Source organism: Schistocerca cancellata, chromosome 5 (genome assembly GCF_023864275.1).
Source record: "Schistocerca cancellata isolate TAMUIC-IGC-003103 chromosome 5, iqSchCanc2.1, whole genome shotgun sequence".
NCBI classification, from domain to species: Eukaryota; Metazoa; Arthropoda; class Insecta; order Orthoptera; family Acrididae; genus Schistocerca; species Schistocerca cancellata.
In genome coordinates this window covers 46,494,812-46,516,161 of record NC_064630.1, presented here as the reverse complement: position 1 = coordinate 46,516,161, position 21,350 = coordinate 46,494,812, and the positions used below count along the sequence as shown (strand labels likewise).

General features: G+C 44.2%; 1 protein-coding gene across 1 annotated transcript in view; it reads left to right on the top strand.

The window, feature by feature from the left end:
- Window positions 1–13,005, top strand: part of LOC126188359 (lachesin-like) — a 724,055-nt gene extending 711,050 nt beyond the window's left edge. The window contains exon 9 of the mRNA XM_049929958.1: window positions 12,889–13,005. Within this exon, the coding sequence (XP_049785915.1) occupies window positions 12,889–13,005 (117 nt within the window). The remainder of the gene's footprint in view (window positions 1–12,888) is intronic.
- Window positions 13,006–21,350: the final 8,345 nt, after the last annotated feature.

Sequence of the window (21,350 nt, the reverse complement as noted above, 5' to 3'; positions counted from 1 at the left end):
GTACACTCGTGAAATGGTCGTGTGAAGAAAAAATCCACGTAATCGCTTCGTCAGAGATGCTGTGTCCAACCGCTCGTGCGCCGACTATAACACCACGTTCAGACTCACTTCAATCTTGATAACCTGCCATTGTAGCAGCAGTAACCGATCTAATAAATGCGCGAGACACTTGTCGTCTAATATTGGCGTTCCTGACGGCAGTGCCGTATTCTGGCTGTTTACGTATCTCTGTAGGCATGCCTATACCGGGTGCTTTGGCGCTTCAGTGTAGTAATACACTGATCAAGTACGCAAAAGAGAGATTGAAATGAAGTTATGCCCAATGTCTGTACATAAAATCTAACGTTCAGGTATCACGGCGACGATGTTAATGGGCCAAAGCTAAAAGGGAAGCTACCATAAACTCTGTAGTGACGGTGTAAAGCAGTGTGCAGTAGTTTTACAACGTTACTCTTGTGTGTGTGTTTGGTTTGAGGATGTTATGGGCCCATAACGGCGAGGTTATCAGCGCCCAAGCAATGATTAAAATAAACGAATGTGGATAAGAACGAAAACTGGCGTACACGCATGCACACGAAGTGACCACACAATTACTCTATCGCATAGGCACTCTCACTTGCACTAAACCCAATGACGAGGCAAGAGAGCTAATCAAGAGATTAAAACATAGGGAAATCAAAACACAGAAGAGCTAGAAGAACAGCAAAGGGAAATCAGACAGGCTGAACATTTACAAAAACTTGGGTGAGACAGCCACCCTGTTGACACATTAAAATGGTTCAAATGGCTCTTAGCGCTGTGGGACTTAAATTCTGAGGTCATCCGTCCCCTAGAACTTAGAACTACTTAAACCTAACTAACCTAAGGACATCACACACACCCATGCCCGACACATAAAAAACTTCTCCCCAAAATCTTGTTAAAAAACGTGGGACAATTCACAAAACTTTAAAATGCGAAGCACATTTGTTTGATCATAAAATAGACTGCATTTTTTTTGTCATCAGTCTACCGACAAGTTTGATGCGGCCCGCCACGAATGCTTTTCCTGTGCTAACCTCTTCATCTCAGAGTAGCACCTACGTCCTCAATTATTTGCTTGACGTATTCCAATCTCTTTCTTCCTCTATAGTTTTTGCCCTCTACAGCTCCCTCTAGTACCATGTCTAGTCCCATGTCTAGTACCATGTCTCAGCAGATGCCCTATCATCCTGTTCCTTCTCCTTATCAGTGTTTTCCACATATTCCTTTCCTCTCCGATTCTGCGTAGAACCTCCTCATTCCTTACCTTATCAGTCCACCTAATTTTCAACATTCGTCTATAGCACCACATCTCAAATGCTTCGATTCTCTACTGTTCCGGTTCTCCCACAGTCCATGTTTCACTACCATACAATGCTGTACTCCAGACGTACATCCTCAGAAATTTCTTCCTCAAGTTAAGGCCGGTATTTGATATTAGCAGACTTCTCTTGGACAGAAATGCCTTTTTTGCCATAGCGAGTCTGCTTTTGATGTCCTCCTTGCTCCGTCCGACATTGGTTATTTTACTGTCTAGGTGGCAGAATTCCTTAACCTCATTGACTTCGTGACCATCTATCCTGATGTTAAGTTTCTCGCTGTTCTCATTTCTACTACTTCTCATTACCTTCGCCTTTCTCCGATTTACTCTCAAACCATACTGTGTACTAATTAGATTGTTCATTCCGTTCAGCAGATCATTTAATTCTTCTTCACTTTCACTCAGGATAGCAATGTCATCAGCGAACCGTATCATTGATATTCTTTCACCTTGTATTATAATTCCACTCCTGAACCTTTCTTTTATTTCCATCATTGCTTCCTCGATGTACAGATTGAAGAGTAGGAGCGAAAGTCTACAGCCTTATCTTACACCCTTCTTAATACGAGCACTTCGTTCTTGTTCGTCCACTCTTATTATTCCCTCTTGGTTGTTGTACATATTGTATATGCCCCGTCTCTCCCTATAGCTTACCCCTACTTTTTTTCAGAATCTCGAACAGCTTGCACCATTTTATATTGTCGAACGCTTTTTCCAGGTCGACAAATCCTATGAAAGTGTCTTGATTTTTCTTTAGCTTCGCTTCCATTATTAGCCGTAACGTCAGAATTTCTCGTCTCTTTACTTTTCCTAAAGCCAAACTGATCGTCAACTAGCGCATTCTCAATTTTCTTTTCCATTCTTCTGTATATTATTCTTGTAAGCAGCTTCGATGCATGAGCTGTTAAGCTGATTGTGCGATAATTCTTGCAGTTGTCAGCTCTAGCCGTCTTCGGAATTGTGTGGATGATGCTTTTCTGAAAGTCAGATGGTATATCGCCAGACTCATATATTCTACACACCAACGTGAATAGTCGTTTTGTTGCCATTCTGATGGAATGTTATCTATCCCTTCTGCCTTATTTGACCGTAAGTCCTCCAAAGCTCTTTTAAATTCCGATTCTAATACTGGATCCCCTATCTCTTCTAAATCGACTCCTGTTTCTTCTTCTATCATATCAGACAAATCTTCACCCTCATAGAGGCTTTCAATGTATTCTTTCCACCTATCTGCTCGCTCCTCTGCATTTAACAGTGGAATTCCCGTTGCGCTCTTAATGTTACCACCGTTGCTTTTAATGTCACCAAAGGTTGTTTTGACTTTCCTGTATGCTGTGTCTGTCCTTCCGACAATCATATCTTTTTCGATGTCTTCACATTTTTCCTGCAGCTAATTCGTCTTAGCTTCCCTGCACTTCCTATTTATTTCATTCCTCAGCGACTTGTATTTCTGTATTCCTGTTTGCCCCGGAACATGTTTGTACTTCCTCCTTCTATCAATCAACTGAAGTATTTTTTCTGTTACCCGTGGTTTCTTCGCAGCTACCTTCTTTGTACCTATGTTTTCCTTGCCAACTTCTGTTATGGCCCATTTTAGAGATGTCCATTCCTCTTCAACTGTACTGCCTACTGTACTTATTGCTGTATCTTTAGCGTTAGAGAATTTCAAACGTATCTCGTCATTCCTTAGTACTTCCGTATTCCACTTCTTTGCGTATTGATTCTTCCTGACTAATGTCTTGAACTTCAGCCTACTCTTTATCGTTACTATATTGTGATCTGAGTCTATATCTGCTCCTGGGTACGCCTTACAATCCAGTATCTGATCTCGGAATCTCTGTCTGACCATGATGTAATCTAATTGAAATCTTCCCGTATCTCCCGGCCTTTTCCAAGTATACATCCTCCTCTTGTGATTCTTGAACAGTGTATTCGCTATTACTAGCTGAAACTTGTTACAGAACTCAATTAGTCTTTCTCCTCTTTCATTCCTTGTCCCAAGCCCATATTCTCCTGTAACCTTTTCTTCTACTCCTTCCCCTACAACTGCATTCCAGTCGGCCATGAATATTAGATTTTCGTCCCCCTTTACATACTGCATTACCCTTTCAATATCCTCATACACTTTCTCTATCTGTTCATCTTCAGCTTGCGACGTCGGCATGTATACCTGAACTATCGTTGTCGGTGTTGGTCTGCTGTCGATTCTGATTAGAACAACCCTGTCACTGAACTGTTCACAGTAACACACCCTCTGCCCTATCTTCCTATTCATAACGAATCCTACACCTGTTATACCATTTTCTGCTGCTGTTGATATTACCCGATACTCATCTGACCAGAAATCCTTGTCTTCCTTCCACTTCAGTTCACTGACCCCTACTATATCTAGATTGAGCCTTTGCATTTCATTTTCAGATTTCCTGGTTTCCCTACCACGTTCAGGCTTCTGAAATTGCACGCCCCGACTCGTAGAACGTTATCCTTTCGTTGATTATTCAATCTTTTTCTCATGGTAACCTCCTCCTTGGCAGTCCCCTCCCGGAGATCCGAATGGGGTACTATTCCGGAATCTTTTGCCAATGGAGAGATCATCATGACACTTCTTCAATTACAGGCCATATGTCCTGTGGATACACGTTACTGCATATACGCCAACAAATCCGCTGCCGTCTGCCGGTCAGCAAATTAACTTCAGTAAAATAAAATGTGGTGCACCGTGATCAACACGTCACAAGCACCACACATCGGAGGGTCTTCTCACCAGAGTAAAAATCCATGCGTCATAGGGCTGTGGCCAATGCGAAGACGAGTAAGGAGGACCTCGTCCCGTCGACGTGGCTAGAAGGATGCACGCCACGGTCGAGTTGTGGGCTTGATGACATGGAGCTTGTTGTCGGTCACTTCAAGCCACCCACTTTCACAGCGACACAGGACTTTATACCGCAACAGCGAGGTGAGGGCATGCAGGGGGATAGCACACTGAGTGACCTGACGGTCACGACACGCCTCCTTGGCTGCTCGATCAGCCCTTTCACTCCGCAGAATTCCCAAGTGGCCCGCTACTCAGCAGAAAGACACCTCCTTCCGCAGTCGCTGTAATTGGAGGAGGGCGTCCTGGATAGTCTGGATCCGGCCGAAATGGCCGTGAGGTTCTAGGCGCTGCAGTCTGGAACCGTGAGACCGCGACGGTCGCAGGTTCGAATCCTGCCTAGGGAATGGATGTGTGTGATGCCCTTAGGTTAGCTATGTTTAACTAGTTCTAAGTTCTAGGGGACTAATGACCTCAGAAATTGAGTCCCATAGTGCTCAGAGCCATTTGGATAGTCTGGGTTACTTTATCTGCTGGGTACAAACGCTGGAGAGAGTAAAGGGCGCTCAAAGAATCTGAACAGACGAGAAATGTAACACTGGGAGAATGTCTCATCTGCTCCAGTACCCTCAATACAGCATATAATTCTGCGTCAACAATGGTAAATTTGGGAGGCAGTGTGATCCTGAGGACACGAAACGGGAATACGACAGAGCAACCAGCGGAGTCAGCCTGCTTAGACCCATCCGTAAAAACAGCTACATGGTCGTGGACCCATCCGTAAAAACAGCTACATGGTCGTGGTGCTCACATAAAACGGCATAAAAAACAGCATTAGCCGGCCGGAGTGGCCGAGCGGTTATAGGCGCTACAGTCTGGAGCCGCACGACCGCTACGGTCGCAGGTTCGAATCCTGCCTCGGGCGTGGATGTGTGTGTTGTTCTTAGGTTATTTAGGTTTAAGTAGTTCTAAGTTCTAGGGGACTGATGACCTCAGCAGTTAAGTCCCATAGTGCTCAGAGCCATTTGAACCATAGACCGCATTAAAAACGGAAGCAGGGGTGCTTTACTGCCTGTGCTTGGGGATACTAACCAACCTAAGAACATACTACTCCTAATAGATACAATTATTAGTCTGCAAATGAAGTAAATACTGAGGTAGTGTTCAATCAGTACACCGCACTCAGTTAAATCAGACTGGCACCACACAGGGAAGCCGTACCGTACACTGCTTGCAAACAAGCTCCACACATCCCCCACACAGTGAGATGATCTATGGCCGATCTCCCACTACTGTATAACGATCTTGATTGTTCCAGGAATGTAGCAGCTGCAGCAACTGGGAAACATCGCCATCGCTTGTCACGGTAATGATGCATGATACCTATACTAACAAATCCAACCTTGCATGAGCTATCGCAGCTAGTAAGCCACTACTGCTCTTACTACCCATCCCACTGTCGCAGAGGTTTTCTTCCCACGGCACGAGCCATGGCACTTTTTTCCGTCTGCTCTTCAAATCGCTACCCTCACTCGCGTTTCGTCCACTATCTATCACCTGATGGGCCGTGTTAATGCGTAGTCTTACCCAGACGCACGGACATCACACCCCAGCATCCTGTGATCCACTTGCTAGATAACTAACATGTGTACGGAGGTGACAGTAGAACTTTTGGTTTGGTCACCACGTTGGTGCAGGCGTGGAGGGGCCCCATCTCTTTAAAAGTCAGTTACCAATAAAAATATCTGTACTTTTACCGCTAAACAACCTGTTTAGAGATGATACCTTGCGCTTACTTCCGGTTGTTACCCGTAGGAATTACTGTGAAAAAGGCGACAATTAATCAGTTCATGGGAGGCCGCAGGCATTGCCAGGGAGTCCTCGCGGCGGGCGAGGCGGCAGCAGCTGAGACAATGCGCGCCTCCGCAGCCAGACGGCGTGGGCGCCTTTATCCGGGTTAGGCGGCCACTCCGAGACGGATGGCCGCCCTCGAGGCGCGGCGGGCGCGCAAAGTGTTATGAATTACAGCAGGCATTTGTCTCCGGCCCGGCGGCTCATTGGAGGTGGAGCAGGCGCCGCGCGGATAAATGTGTTTACCGTCGCTCAGCATCGGTGTGCCTCAGACCCCCACGTAAACATTTCTCTCTCGTGCAATTAGACGCAGGCACGCACCTTCTTGCACTCCGAGGTGCGTCGCCAAATCTGTAATATGAACAGCAGAGGCCCTTGTTGAATTTCAGGACAACGCGCCCAGATCTTCCCGTCGTGACGAGGGTCGTAGCGGGGGCATGGCGAGAGACGTCTCCGCTAAGGGCGCGAGCGCAAAGGGTACGCAAAAACTGTCCGTAAAAAAAGGAAATAGAGAAACGGTTTAACAGTCAACCGGGGGAGGTACATCAGCTCGGCTACCTCACTATTTTCTCTTTACAACAACTGTAGTCACACCGTTGTCACAGTGAAGGCCACGTGGCACCATAAAGAACTCTGAACACATCTACCGTTAACACACTTTACACGGCGACATTGAGCGCGATAGGTTCACACCGAGGTAGGCAGAAATTCAAAGCGCACAGCTCGCTCATGCTCTACAAAAGAAGCACTTGCTAGTACTTCGACAAATGGCTCTGAGCACTATGGAGGTCATCAGTCCCCTAGAACTTAGAACTACTTAAACCTAACTAATCTAAGGACATCACACACATCCGTGCCCGAGGCAGGATTCGAACCTGCGACCGTAGCGGTCGCGCGGTTTCAGACTGTAGCGCCTAGAACCGCTCGGCCAACCCCGGCCGTACAGCGACACGGTGTTGCGGGGTTCTGGAGAAAATTTTCTATTTGACCGAATGCTTTTGATTTTTTCCTACTGGAATGTCACTTTAAGGCGTAGGAAGCAAGCAAAAAGGTAGAAGGCATATTGCAATGTTCTAGACAGTCGTTTTACTACTCCCAAGATTCGGTGTGAGGGACATGCTGTGTAAGTAAAAACATTATTAAACAACAGTCCTTCTGTGGCTGAAAGAATAGCTACACTCTGTCCTTCTGAATTCAACCCTCGGGTTACAAATGTATGCTCTGCCATTGATCGTGGGATACACTGTCCGAAAATTGGCGTAATTGATGTGGTAGGTATTTCGTTAAGTAGTCGATTTATTCTCAATCCAGCGAGAATAAAATTCTGACACATGCTAGAGCATAATAAGACTTAACTTTCTTTCCTAACATATGAACTAAACGTTGAACATCTGTATTTCTGTAATCAGATACGGCTAAACACACCGTGTCACTGGGATTCATTTGTTATTATTATGAAATTTGCGTCCGATAAGACAGCTTAAATGTGTATGTGGTGTGTGTGTGTGTGTGTGTGTGTGTGTGTGTGTGTGTGAGAGAGAGAGAGAGAGAGAGAGAGAGAGGGAGAGAGAGAGAGAGAGAGAGAGAGAGAGAGAAAGAGAGAGAGTGAGAGAGAATGTGTGTGTGTGTGTGTGTGTTCGTGCGTGCGTCCTCGCATGCGTGCTGTAGGATTGTAGTCATCGTTACTTCACGCGTAACCAGCGCGCAGCGAGCGATATCGCTGGCTAATGACTTTCGTTGCCTGACCTTTGTTTGAATAGGGTGCGATGTGATTGCGCTCCAATAAAGTGCACCTTACTGAGTCTTAATAAATAGCATTTTATGTTCAACGATAAAAAAAGTCTTATTCATGTCCGTCAGAAGCGCTGATCTGTTATCCTATGGTCAATTCCTTTGCAACTGCGAAACGTGAGATTTAGAGACGCATAATTAAATTATGGAAATGCCAGGAAATTCTGTGTTATTTCTGCACAGTTGTGGGACTGAATGATCGCCTTTTCCAGGAATTTAAAAAGATTTTCTAGCACTATTAAGGAAATGAAATACTTCATGATACCGAATGAAAAATCTGTGCCCGAACTTGACAATGCTAACTGGGTGACATATTTAGCACTTTTTGCGGATTTCCTTGCTCATTCAGGCGACTTAAGCAGGTCCCTTGTAGGCAGACACGTAATTATCAGTACAATGTTTCAAACAATCAACGCGTTCCAAATGCAACTGAAATTATGGTAAGCGCATGTAAACGCAAACAATTTCATCCATTTCACCACATTGGACAACCATTGTCCTAAAGACAGTATGAAAGACACAGGTATATTTATCCATGTGATACAAGAATTTGAAAATCGATGTCAGGTTTTTCGAAAAAAAAAATCAAAATTCTGTTCATGTGACACCTGTTACAAACAATATACTGTAAATACATAACCTCAAGATTTTCACATGTAATGCATAGAGTTGCTGTCTGACATCTAACAAAAAGAAAAATCTCATTCTGTATCTTCGTTGAACATTACAAATCATACCTGCTTGGATTTAAATATGCCTTGGTGCAGAGTCATATCTCATCTTGGTTTGGAAGGGTGCTGTTTATAACACAACTACAACGTTTGTTATATTATTGTACTGTTTACTGAGTGACGATAAAATTTTAGTCTTGTGACAAGGAAGCCAAATGTAACACTTACTGCCCAAGAGATAATACTATAGCGGGAGAAAAAAACAAATACAGCACCATACTGCGCCCGTTGTTACACTGACACAACGTATGTAACCAAATATGTTATTACGTAGCAGTAAATGTTATCCTCTGGGAGGATTTAAGTGAATTGACCATGAGTTACCTAATAGATTTGGATTAGCGAATTTAATATGATTGTAGAAACCAGAAAACTAAAGATTGAAATTTGGAAAATTGCTTAAGTAACCGAGATTACTTAAATGAAATAAAATACGGTCACCAGCCTAATTAGGCACAGCACTATGAAGCATTACTTTTAAAGAATCTCTATTGAATTTTGGTAAAGGAAAGTTACCTTACTTCTTTTCCAGAGAAGTTCAGTGATCTCTACAATAACCAGAAAAATGGTCCAGTGATGCTAGAGCAGTTATAAATCGTATATGCAAGTTCTCACAGAAACCGTTAACGGCTTATTTCTTCTCAATAGTAATTGCTTTGTAATGTATGAATTATGTGTTCACCAAAACATATGAAAGTCAGTACTAAACCAGAAATTGGACACGGACGTAGTCCTATTTCAGCAGTTACTTTCCAGATAGTACAAATATAATTAAAAGTCACTTGCAATAGGATTTTTACACTCATTAAGAAGAAATATTGTTTCTATTTCTATGGATAAGGGCAGTTATAGTAACTTTATCTTAAATAAACAAAATTGTTGATGGGGGCTCTCAAACTGGCTTTCCAATTTTCAGCACACAAAGTACACAAAATTCAAAATTAACTTCAACTGCTATTAATATATTCATTATTCAAGCAGGATTATTCATTTTAAGCAACTCAAAATTGGGGACCATTAAACTGTCCAATATTATAAACAAAACTAAACACACTTTTCTGAGACAATTTGTAAGATGCAAATTTTTTTATTATTCTTTTACTAATTGCACTCACCTTGCTGGACTTTTAAAACAGTTTATGCCAGTGATTTTTCATACAGTTTCTCAAGTATGACTTTAAATGCATTTTATTCTAACTAACCTCTAAATAACATGCTTCCTTTTGTCATTAGCACAACCAATAATTTTCACTGACAGAATTAAAACGCAGTTAATCTTTGAAGCACAAATATTTTGAATTAGAAACAAATCAACCATTATGGAGGTTTTCATAAACGCAACACTAGCTACCTCCCTTGATTTCAATGAAACTCACGGTATTTCTATACACCTTGTTGCATTCAGAATTTAGCAACACCAACAATCACTTACTTTCAATCGTTTTTCACATACAGGATACTCGGATTTTAGTAATTATGTGGAATGGATCCTAAGAGTTGTGATGAGAGGAACCATTTCATTGGTCAGACACACAGTGTAACATAATTTGCCTTATTACTGCAAATTAAACAACACTTAAATGTACTGGTCCATACTTTGACATAAATCTGACCTCTTAGATTTGGCTGAAGAGCTGACGCAGTATTTATGGCGAGTCCATGGTGACCACCTAGACTTTCCGCTGGATGTAATTTGCTGTATTATCTTCTTCTTGGCGATGATACTTCTAACATTAGAGCCTTTTTCATTAATAGAACACCATTTTAGAACCGTACACACATCTGAGGCCCTTCTATATTAATCCAGGTACTGGCTGCTACCCTCAGCACTTGCGCTGTTCCCTCTATTGCTGCTCAGACCAGACATTCCAGTAGCTAGCTGCCGACTGACTGTGTTCTCTCAACTGGCGCCCAGACTGAGTGCCAAATACACACCTTCAGCCCGCGCCAAATACTTTTAGACGCGCGCCATCTCACTTCCATTACAAATGGTAAGTACTGTTGCTTTTCATTTTATACAGTGGAAATCCCTAACTATGAACCAGCTTGTATATACACTCCTGGAAATTGAAATAAGAACACCGTGAATTCATTGTCCCAGGAAGGGGAAACTTTATTGACACATTCCTGTGGTCAGATACATCACATGATCACACTGACAGAACCACAGGCACATAGACACAGGCAACAGAGCATGCACAATGTCGGCACTAGTACAGTGTATATCCACCTTTCGCAGCAATGCAGGCTGCTATTCTCCCATGGAGACGATCGTAGAGATGCTGGATGTAGTCCTGTGGAACGGCTTGCCATGCCATTTCCACCTGGCGCCTCAGTTGGACCAGCGTTCGTGCTGGACGTGCAGACCGCGTGAGACGACGCTTCATCCAGTCCCAAACATGCTCAATGGGGGACAGATCCGGAGATCTTGCTGGCCAGGGTAGTTGACTTACACCTTCTAGAGCACGTTGGGTGGCAAGGGATACATGCGGACGTGCATTGTCCTGTTGGAACAACAAGTTCCCTTGCCGGTCTAGGAATGGTAGAACGATGGGTTCGATGACGGTTTGGATGTACCGTGCACTATTCAGTGCCTCCTCGAGGATCACCAGTGGTGTACGGCCAGTGTAGGAGATAGCTCCCCACACCATGATGCCGGGTGTTGGCCCTGTGTGCCTCGGTCGTATGCAGTCCTGATTGTGGCGCTCACCTGCACGGCGCCAAACACGCATACGACCGTCATTGGCACCAAGGCAGAAGCGACTCTCATCGCTGAAGACGACACGTCTCCATTCGTCCCTCCATTCACGCCTGTCGCGACACCACAGGAGGCGGGCTGCACGATGTTGGGGCGTGAGCGGAAGACGGCCTAACGGTGTGCGGGACCGTAGCCCAGCTTCATGGAGACGTTTGCGAATGGTCCTCGCCGATACCCCAGGAGCAACAGTGTCCCTAATTTGCTGGGAAGTGGCGGTGCGGTCCCCTACGGCACTGCGTAGGATCCTACGGTCTTGGCGTGCATCCGTGCGTCGCTGCGGTCCGGTCCCAGGTCGACGGGCACGTGCACCTTCCGCCGACCACTGGCGACAACATCGATCTACTGTGGAGACCTCACGCCCTACGTGTTGAGCAATTCGGCGGTACGTCCACCCGCCCTCCCGCATGCCCACTATACGCCCTCGCTCAAAGTCCGTCAACTGCACATACGATTCACGTCCACGCTGTCGCGGCATGCTACCAATGTTAAAGACTGCGATGGAGCTCCGTATGCCACGGCAAACTGGCTGACACTGACGGCGGCGGTGCACAAATGCTGCGCAGCTATCGCCATTCGACGGCCAACACCGCGGTTCCTGGTGTGTCCGCAGTTCCGTGCGTGTGATCATTGCTTGTACAGCCCTCTCGCAGTGTCCGGAGCAAGTATGGTGGGTCTGACACACCGGTGTCAATGTGTTCTTTTTTCCAGTTCCAGGAGTGTAGTTGTGAACAAACATCGTTAATTAAATCCCGATATTTAAACACGTTTATAAGTCGACATAAAATAACCATAATGAAATACTACTCTTCTCCAATTAATACAAAGAATTTAAATGGTAAAGAGAAAACTTTTTACACAACTTTTCACTTCATTACAACAGGTCAAAGACATTACATAGTAAAAAAATACATACTTGACATTAAACAGAATTAATCAGTACACAATATTTACAGAGTTACTTATGGTGTTACAAGTTATTTTGAAGAGTAAAACACACAAAGAGTAAGAATGGAACAGAAACCTCAGATGAAAATCTTGGTAACACCCTGAGAATTGTAACCACATCGCTGAAATCTGATATTATACATTAGTTTCCAAAATTAAAAGTTAAATGTTACATCAATGCTGTCATTTGTAGTTACTTGTAGACTATACTAAATTATGAATGAAATCTCATACACAAAATTACATATTAATTCTGTCTTACATTTTTAGATTAAATAATCATAAATTAATAAATTATAAATTACTTAAAAGAGTTACACATGTACCTCCGATGGTTCTTTTCTTCTCAACAGTTATTGTTCGTGGCAAGTATATTACGTGCGGCCCGTCTTCAGATCTGGTCCAGGTGAGCTAAAAGTTTGTACACCCAATGTGTAAACAGTGGCAGTTGTCAGTCCGGCTCGTATAGGCAGTCCAGCTCACTTCAAGTTGATGGCATAAAAAAAATAACGAAACACATATTCCACGATTTTGCAAGCACACGCAGCATGGTTGACAGGCCAAGGGCAGTCAGTAGCATCTTCAGAGTTACTGGGACGCCGTGTTTTTTCGGCCAGCGAAATGGAATGGCGGCGTCACCATCCATTATATTCCGCAGAGCGCCTCGGAGCCTGCAGTGTCTCCCTTGATTGATGAGGCGCCGTGCGCGCAGCCCCTTATGAGGGGGAGGGAGCCAGAGATGGCGCTGATCCGCATGCAGATCCGCCACCCCTGACTTCCAGCCCAGGCAGCTCCACTGGGGTGGTCCTCCACTCACGTCCCATAAGCTCGTTAAGAAGGTACGTAGCTGCTGCAACTTCCACCCCGTCCGTGAATGCCGTACGCCATGACCTTTTTATGGTTCAAAATGGTTCAAATGGCTCTGAGCACTATGGGACTCAACTGCTGTGGTCATAAGTCCCCTAGAACTTAGAACTACTTAAACCTAACTAACCTAAGGACAGCACACAACACCCAGCCATCACGAGGCAGAGAAAATCCCTGACCCCGCCGGGAATCGAACCCGGGAACCCGGGCGTGGGAAGCGAGAACGCTACCGCACGACCACGAGATGCGGGCTGACCTTTTTATGGCATCAGTACATTAACAGTTCGTGGGATACACATTGTAAGGTGATTCTTCTGAAGACACAAAAGCGTCGCTTACATTCCTGACCTCGTGACTGGAGCAGTATCACGTGGCGGATATCTCGGAACATGGCAGGAGGATATACGGCCCATGCGCACGTGCAAGAAATGGCTTTCAGCTGCCTAATCCTGAAATCTTATGAGTCAGTCAATGCGCAGCAAAAAGACGAACATGGTCGGTATTCATTCCTGTTGTGGCCTGATAGTGTGAGGCCTTTGAGTGGTCCTTTTGAATCCACAGGCTTCCACGTTCCCATGATAGTCATAGCCCGTCCAGCGGTGGTAGTGATGTCATGGAATGAGATGTCACTATCCCGATACACAGGAATCCTGTCATTGTCAAATTCCGAAATGTGCCGGTAGATGTTTCTCGATCTTACACGAGGCGTGGAACAATCTTCTAATAAACATTCAATACCGAAATGCGATCGTTGAATGAGAAATCTCACAGTGTAATTTTTCGCTATTTTAGTTGTTGTTGTGGTCTTCAGAGACTGGTTTGATGCATCTCCCCATGCTACTCTATGCTGTGCAAGCCTCCTCATCTCCCAGTACATACTGCAACCTACACCCTTCTGAATCTGTTTAGTGTATTCATCTCCTGGTCTCCCCCTACGATTTTTACCCTCCACGCTGCCCTCCAATACTAAATTGGTGATCCCTTGATGCCTCAGAACATGTCCTACCAACTGATCCCATCTTCTGGTCAAGTTGTGCCACAAACTTCTCTTCTCCCCAATCCTATTCAATACTTCCTCATTAGTTATGTGATCTACCCATCTAATCTTCAGCATTCTTCTGTAGCACCACATTTCGAAAGCTTCTATTCTCTTCTTGTCCAAACTATTTACCGTCCATGCTTCACTTCCATATATGGCTACACTCCATACAAATACTTTCAGAAATGACTTCCTGACACTTAAATCTATACTCGATGTTAACAAATTTCTCTTTTTCAGAAACGCTTTCCTTGCCATTGCCAGTCTACATTTTATATCCTCTCTACTTCGACCATCATCAGTTATTTAGCTCCCCAAATAGCAAAACTTCTTTACTACTTTAAGTGCCTCATTTCCTAATCTAATTCCCTCAGCATCACCCGACTTAATTCGAATACATTCTATTAGCCTCGGTTTGCTTTTGTTGATGTTCATCTCATATCCTCCTTCCAAGACACTGTCCATTCCGTTCAACTGCTCTTCCAACTCCTTTGCTGTCTCTGACAGAATTACACTGTCATCGGCGAACCTCAAAGTTTTTATTTCTTCTCCATGGAGTTTAGTACCTACTCAGAATTTTTCTTTTGTTTCCTTTACTGCTTGCTCTATATACAGATTGGATAATATCGGGGAGAGGCTACAACCCTGTCTCACTGCCTTCCAAACCACTGCTCCCGTTTCGTGCCCCTCGCATCTTATAACTGCCATCTGGTTTCTGTACAAATTGTAAACAACCTTTCGCTCCCTGTATTTTACCCCTGCCACCTTTAGAATTTGAAAGGGAGTATTGCAGTCAGCTTTGTCTAAAGCTTTCTCTATCAAGGGAACCTCCCCATCGCACCCCCCTCAGATTTAGTTATAAGTTGGCACAGTGGATAGGCCTTGAAAAACTGAACAAGATCAATCGAGAAAACAGGAAGAAGTTGTGTGAAACTATTAAAAGAAAAAGCAAAATGTACAAACTTAGTAGTACATGTGTAAGATAAGTAACATAAAGGATATTCTGAGCTATGTAGCGCCATGGTCCCGTGTTAGCGTGAGCAACTGCGGAGCGAGATGTCCTTGGTCCAAGTCTTCCGTCGAGTGAAAATTTTACTTTCTTTATTTTCGCAAAGTTATGATCCGTCCGTTCGTTCAATGACGTCCCTGTTCACGGTAATAAGTTTAGTGTCTGTATTTTGCGACCGCACCGCAAAACCGTGCGGTTAGTAGACGAACGGACGTGCCTCTCCAATGGGAACCGAAAACATTTGATCGCAAGGTCATAGGTCAACCGATTCCTCAACAGGTAAACACGTCCAATATATTCTATACGCCACTGGTGACGGCATGTGCGTCGCATGACAGGAATATGTTGTCGACCCACCTAACTTGTACACTTGGCGTATGGGTAAAAGGATTCTTCTACCTTGCCCGATTTAGGTTTTCTTGTTGATGTGATAATCGCTCGCAAAAAAGTGATGAAAACATAAGGGTTTGTCACGTAAACTGAAAATAAAAAAATAATCTTTTCACTCCAGGGAAAATTTGAACCAAGGACCTCTCGTTCCGCAGCTGCTAACGCTAACCACGGGACCACGGCGCTCCTGAGCTCAGACTCTCCTTGATGTTGCTTATATCGTGCATGGACTACTCAGTTTGTATATTTTGCTTATTTTTTCATAGTTCGACACAACTTCTTCCTGTTTTCTCGATTGATATGTGTTCAGTTTTTCAAGGCCTATCCACTGTGCCAACTTATAACTAAATCTGAGGGGGGTGCGATGGGGAGGTTCCCTTGTAAGTCTACAAATACTAGAAACGTAGGTTTGCCTTACCTTAATCTTTGTTCTAAGGTAAGTCGTAGTGTCCGCATTGCCTTCTTTCGTTATAAATTGTACAGAACGTCGAAATTGCTACTCCGTCAGTCTGTGCAGGTGCGATGACACGACAGTCATTTGCATATAAAAATAAAATGGTTCAAATGGCTCTGAGCACTATAGGACTTAACTTCTGGGGTCATCAGTCCCCTAGAACGTAGAACTACTTAAACCTAACTAACCTAAGGAGATCACACACATCCATGCCCGAGGCAGGATTCGAACCTGCGACCGTAGCGGTCGCGCGGTTTCAGACTGAAGCGTCTACAACCGGTCGGCCACACCTGCCGGCTGCATATCCAACCAACTGATGTTTGTTGCATGCCACCTTTATGGTGTTGCAATTTTAACGGTCAACAGCGTATGTGTTTGGTTGAAATGGACGCGAAATATCGTATAATGATAAAATGCTTTGTTTACAACAGTTCATTTTCAGTGTAAATTAATCCGTTGTTGGTGAAGGGTACGCAACATTCAGGAGTTAACGGATGGGCGATTTGATTTAAATGTATCTGTCCGTATTTGAGGACATCTAAAAACTGCTACCACAGACGAAATTGTATTCAGTACGGTGCTGAACAACTGGAAATTAAATGTGAATGAAATAAGTGTTTCACAAGAATTTATACTAGGTGAAAAAGCGTTATACAGGTATACAGATGGCTGTACTATCGCGTACACAAAGTATAAAAGGTCGGTGCATTGGCAGAGGGGTCATTTGAACCCAGGCAATTCATGTGAAAAGATTTCGAACGTGTTCATTGCCGCACGACGGGACTTAAGAGACGCCGAATGGCAACTGGAGCTAGATGTATGGGAAACTCCATTAAGGAAATCGTTAGGGAATTCAACATTTCGGGATTCGCAATGTCAAGAGCTTGCCGAGAACACCAGCTCCCGGGAATTACCTCTTACCACGGACAATGCTGTGGCAGACAGCCTTCACATAACTAGTGAGAGCAGCGGCGTTTGCGTAGAGTTGTCAGTGCTAACAGACAAACAACACTGCGTGAAATAGCTTCAGGAATCAATGAGGTACATATGTATAAAGGATGCATCCATTACGTCAGTGCGGCGAAATTTGGCGTTAATGGACTATGGCAGCATACGGCTGTCGCGAGTGCCTTTACCAACGGCACGCCATCGCCAGGAGCATTACCTGTGTTTGTGACTACATAGTTTGGGCCCTGGACGACTGTAAAACCGTGGCCAGGTCTGGTGAGTCCCGATTTGGGTTGGTAAGAGCTGATGGTAGAGATAGAGTGCCGTGCAGACCCAGAAAACACTAGTTTTCAAGAAAACACTGTGCAAGCTTGTGATGGGCTCCTTAATGGTGTGAGCTATGTTTATATGGAATGGACTGGGTCCTCTGGTCCAACTGAAACGATCATTAACTGTAAATGGTTATGATCGGCTACTTATGGACAATTTGCAGCCGTCCATGGACTCCATGGTCCCTGACAAAGACTGCAATTTTTATAGACGACAATGTGCCACGCCACGGTGCCGTCCCGTCTGGTTTAATGAACATTATGGACACTTCGAGCTAATGATTCAGCCACCCATATCACCCGACATGAATCCCATGAAACTTTTTATAGGACATAATGGAGAGGTCAGTTGGTGCACAAAATCTGACACCGGCCACACTTTCGCAATTATGGACGACTATAGAGGAAGCATGGCACAGTATTTCTGCAGGGGACTTCCAACGACTTGCTAAGCCCATTCCACGTCGATCTTCGGCACTACGCGAAGCAAAAGCCGGTCCAGTACTATATTAGAAGGTATCCCATGGCTTTTGTCGCCTCACTGAATATTAATAGTAAATTATGATTAAGCTTTGACAAAAATGTGCCAAACTAAAGCAACCGCGAAAGTGAATCTCTAAGAAATATTTGAATTTTTTGATAAGTATGAAATTGAACTGATTTATTTTACAGTGCGACCTGCGAAAACACTTCACGTCACAAAGGGAACAGCCATCAAAGCACTCTGTAGAAGGCGTTGGATCTGCACAAAAAAAGGTTGGGGCCGTTTTAATTAACCAGAATGTTGGGGCCGTCGAGTTACAAGGTGCATTCAAGTTCTAAGGCCTCCGATTTTTTTTCTCCAGACTGGAAAGAGATAGAAACGTGCACATTGTTTTAAAATGACTACGCGTTCATTGTCAATAGGTCCCAGAGATGGCAGCACCATACGGCAGATGGAATTTTACCGCCAGCGGCGAGAATGAGAACTGTTTTAAATACTTAAAATGGCGACGTTTTCCTTACTTGAACAGCGTGCAGTCATTCGTTTTCTGAATTTGCGTGGTGTGAAACCAATTGAAATTCATCGACAGTTGAAAGAGACATGTGGTGATGGAGTTATGGATGTGTCGAAAGTGCATTCGTGGCTGCGACAGTTTAATGAAGGCAGAACATCGTGTGACAACAAACCGAAACAACCTCAGGCTCGCACAAGCCGGTCTGACGACATGATCGAGAAAGTGGAGAGAATTGTTTTGGGGGTCGACGAATGACTGTTGAACAGATCACCTCCAGAGTTGGCGTTTCTGTGGGTTCTGTGCACACAATCCTGCATGACGACCTGAAAATGCGAAAGTGTCATCCAGGTGGGTGCCACGAATGCTGACGGACGACCACATGGCTGCCCGTGTGGCATGTTGCCAAGCAATGTTGACGTGCAATGACAGCATGAATGGGACTTTGTTTTCGTCGGTTGTGACAATGGATGAGACGTGGATGCCATTTTTCAATCCAGAAACAAAGCGCCAGTCAGCTCAATGGAAGCACACAGATTCACCGCCACCAAAAAAATTTCGGGTAACCGCCAGTGCTGAAAACATGATTGTGTCCATATTCTGGGACAGTGAGGGCGTAATCCTTACCCAGTGCGTTCGAAAGGGACTACAGTAACAGGTGCATCCTACTAAAATATTTTGAAGAACAAATTCCTTCCTGCACTGCAACAAAAACGTCCGGGAGGGCTGCGCGTGTGCTGTTTCACCAAGACAACGCACCCGCACACCGAGCTAACGTTACGCAACAGTTTCTTCGTGATAACAACTCTGAAGGGTTTCCTCATGTTCCCTACTCACCTGACCTGGTTCCTAGTGACTTTTGGCTTTTTCCAACAATGAAAGACACTCTCCGTGGCCGCACATTCACCAGCCGTGCTGCTATTGCCTCAGCGATTTTCCAGTGGTTGAACAGACTCCTAAAGGAGCCTCGCCACTGCCATGGAATCATGGCGTCAGCGTTGTGAAAAATGTGTACGTCTGCAGGGCAATTACGTCGAGAAGTAACGCCAGTTTCATCGATTTCGGATGAGTAGTTAATTAGAAAAAAAATCGGAGGCCTTAGAACTAGAATGCACCTCGTAAATCGTACATCGGCAACTCGCTAGTTGAAACATCCTTCCATCTATTCTGGTTGAGGTTTTCCATGGCTTTCTTAAACGTCTTCAGAAAAACAGCTGGATGTTGTCTTTGAAAAGGCCACAGTGAAATTACTTATCCATCCTTTTTCAATAGTCGCTTGTCTTCTGTCTCCATTGATCTCATCGCGGATGGGACGTTAAGCGAAAAGACTTTTTTCCGCCGAGAGGCATTCCTCCTAGTGATGCGCTTTCAGTGAGGCAAATAATAAGTGACGAGTACTGTGCTATAAATATTTTATGGAACAGTTGAGCCATAGCTTAAAAATAAAAAAAATTATTTTCACTACTACAGTACACTTCTCCATATAACATGTTGTCTAATTGCGAGAAACGGGCAAAATGAAGCACGAATTTTTGGAATATCCACTCCATTTGCCTATTTTTATACCATCTGCTTGCCACCTATTCTACATCTAAATAAACTTGAGTTTGTAAGACTTTCAGATTCCAAAGAAGTTGCCATGGTGGAGGTGGATGCGGATTTGCACTGTTTTGCAATGGAAACTGAATCAATTTAGTACAAAACCTCACAGTCAAATTAACTTACGAGAAGTATGCGAAGACAAATTGTAGCTCTTTTCGCCCTTGATTATATGGTAGACAATGCTATACAGTGGAACTACTCTCTGTATTACATTTCTGAGGGTACTTGAGTTAAAAAATACCTGGTACAAACAGAGGGTGAACAAGGTAGCTACTTCAACAACAATGAGTACACTGCTTGTGTATAAAACTGCGGAACTATGAAGACGACATGCAGCAAAGAAAGTGGCGTTAACTGGGATACACACTTGGATACGCAAATGTTTAACACTTAGCGCAGCCACAGAAAGTAGGTGGCACTAAACATCTACTTTGTATACAAGATGAAGAACGCTAACACTAAATAAACGCCTCCGATCGAGATTTCATCTCATGAATACTTTCGGTAGAAAATGAAAGTAAAAGAAAGATAATTTGCCAACACTGAAGCCATATATGCCACAAGTGTCTTCATTCAATACTATGTATTTGTGCTGCACAGTTAGCGCATATGAACAGTCAAGTTCGCTTCCGGGTCTAGATGCATTTTCTTTTTAGTTTACGTAATATGTTGTAGATACACAGCTATGAAAGCATGTCTTATACAAAATAATGCAATTATTTAACACTGACACGAACGTTACAATATTATCGTTTTTTGCCATCTCATTTTAAGACGTACACTGGGGTGCAGAGGTAACGAGGTATATTGTAACACTGTATCTTTCGTCCTCTTCCTCAGCGGAGGGTAGTAACTCAACGTGGCATGGACTCAAGCAGTCGGACCGAGCGAGGTGGCGCAGTGGAGGACGACGGTTCAATCGCGCGTCCGGCCATCCTGATTTAGGTTTTCCGTGATTTCCCTAAATCGCTCTAGGCAAATGGCGGGATGGTTCCTTACAAAGGGCACGGCCAACTTCCTTCCCCGTCCTTCCCTAATCCGATGAGACCGATGACTTCGCTGTCTGGTCTCCTTCCCCGAAACAACCAACCAATCAAGCAGTCGAAACCCCTGTAGAAATATTTAGCCATGGTGCCTCTATAGTCGTCCATAATTGCGAAAATATTGCGGGTGCAGGGTTTCGTGCACGACCTGACATCTCGATTATGTTGCGTAGGATTCATGTCAGGTGATATCGGTGGTTAAATAAAAAATGGTTCAAATGGCTCTAAGTACTATGAGACTTAACATCTGAGCTCATCAGTCCCCTAGACTTAGAACTACTTAATTAACCTCAGGACATCACACACACCATGCCCGAGGCAGGATTCGAACCTGCGACCGTAGAAGCAGCGAGGTTCCGGAATGAAGCGCTTGGAACCTCTCGGCCACATCGGCTGGCGGTGGTTAAATCTTTCGCTCTAACTGTCCAGAATGTTCTTCAAACC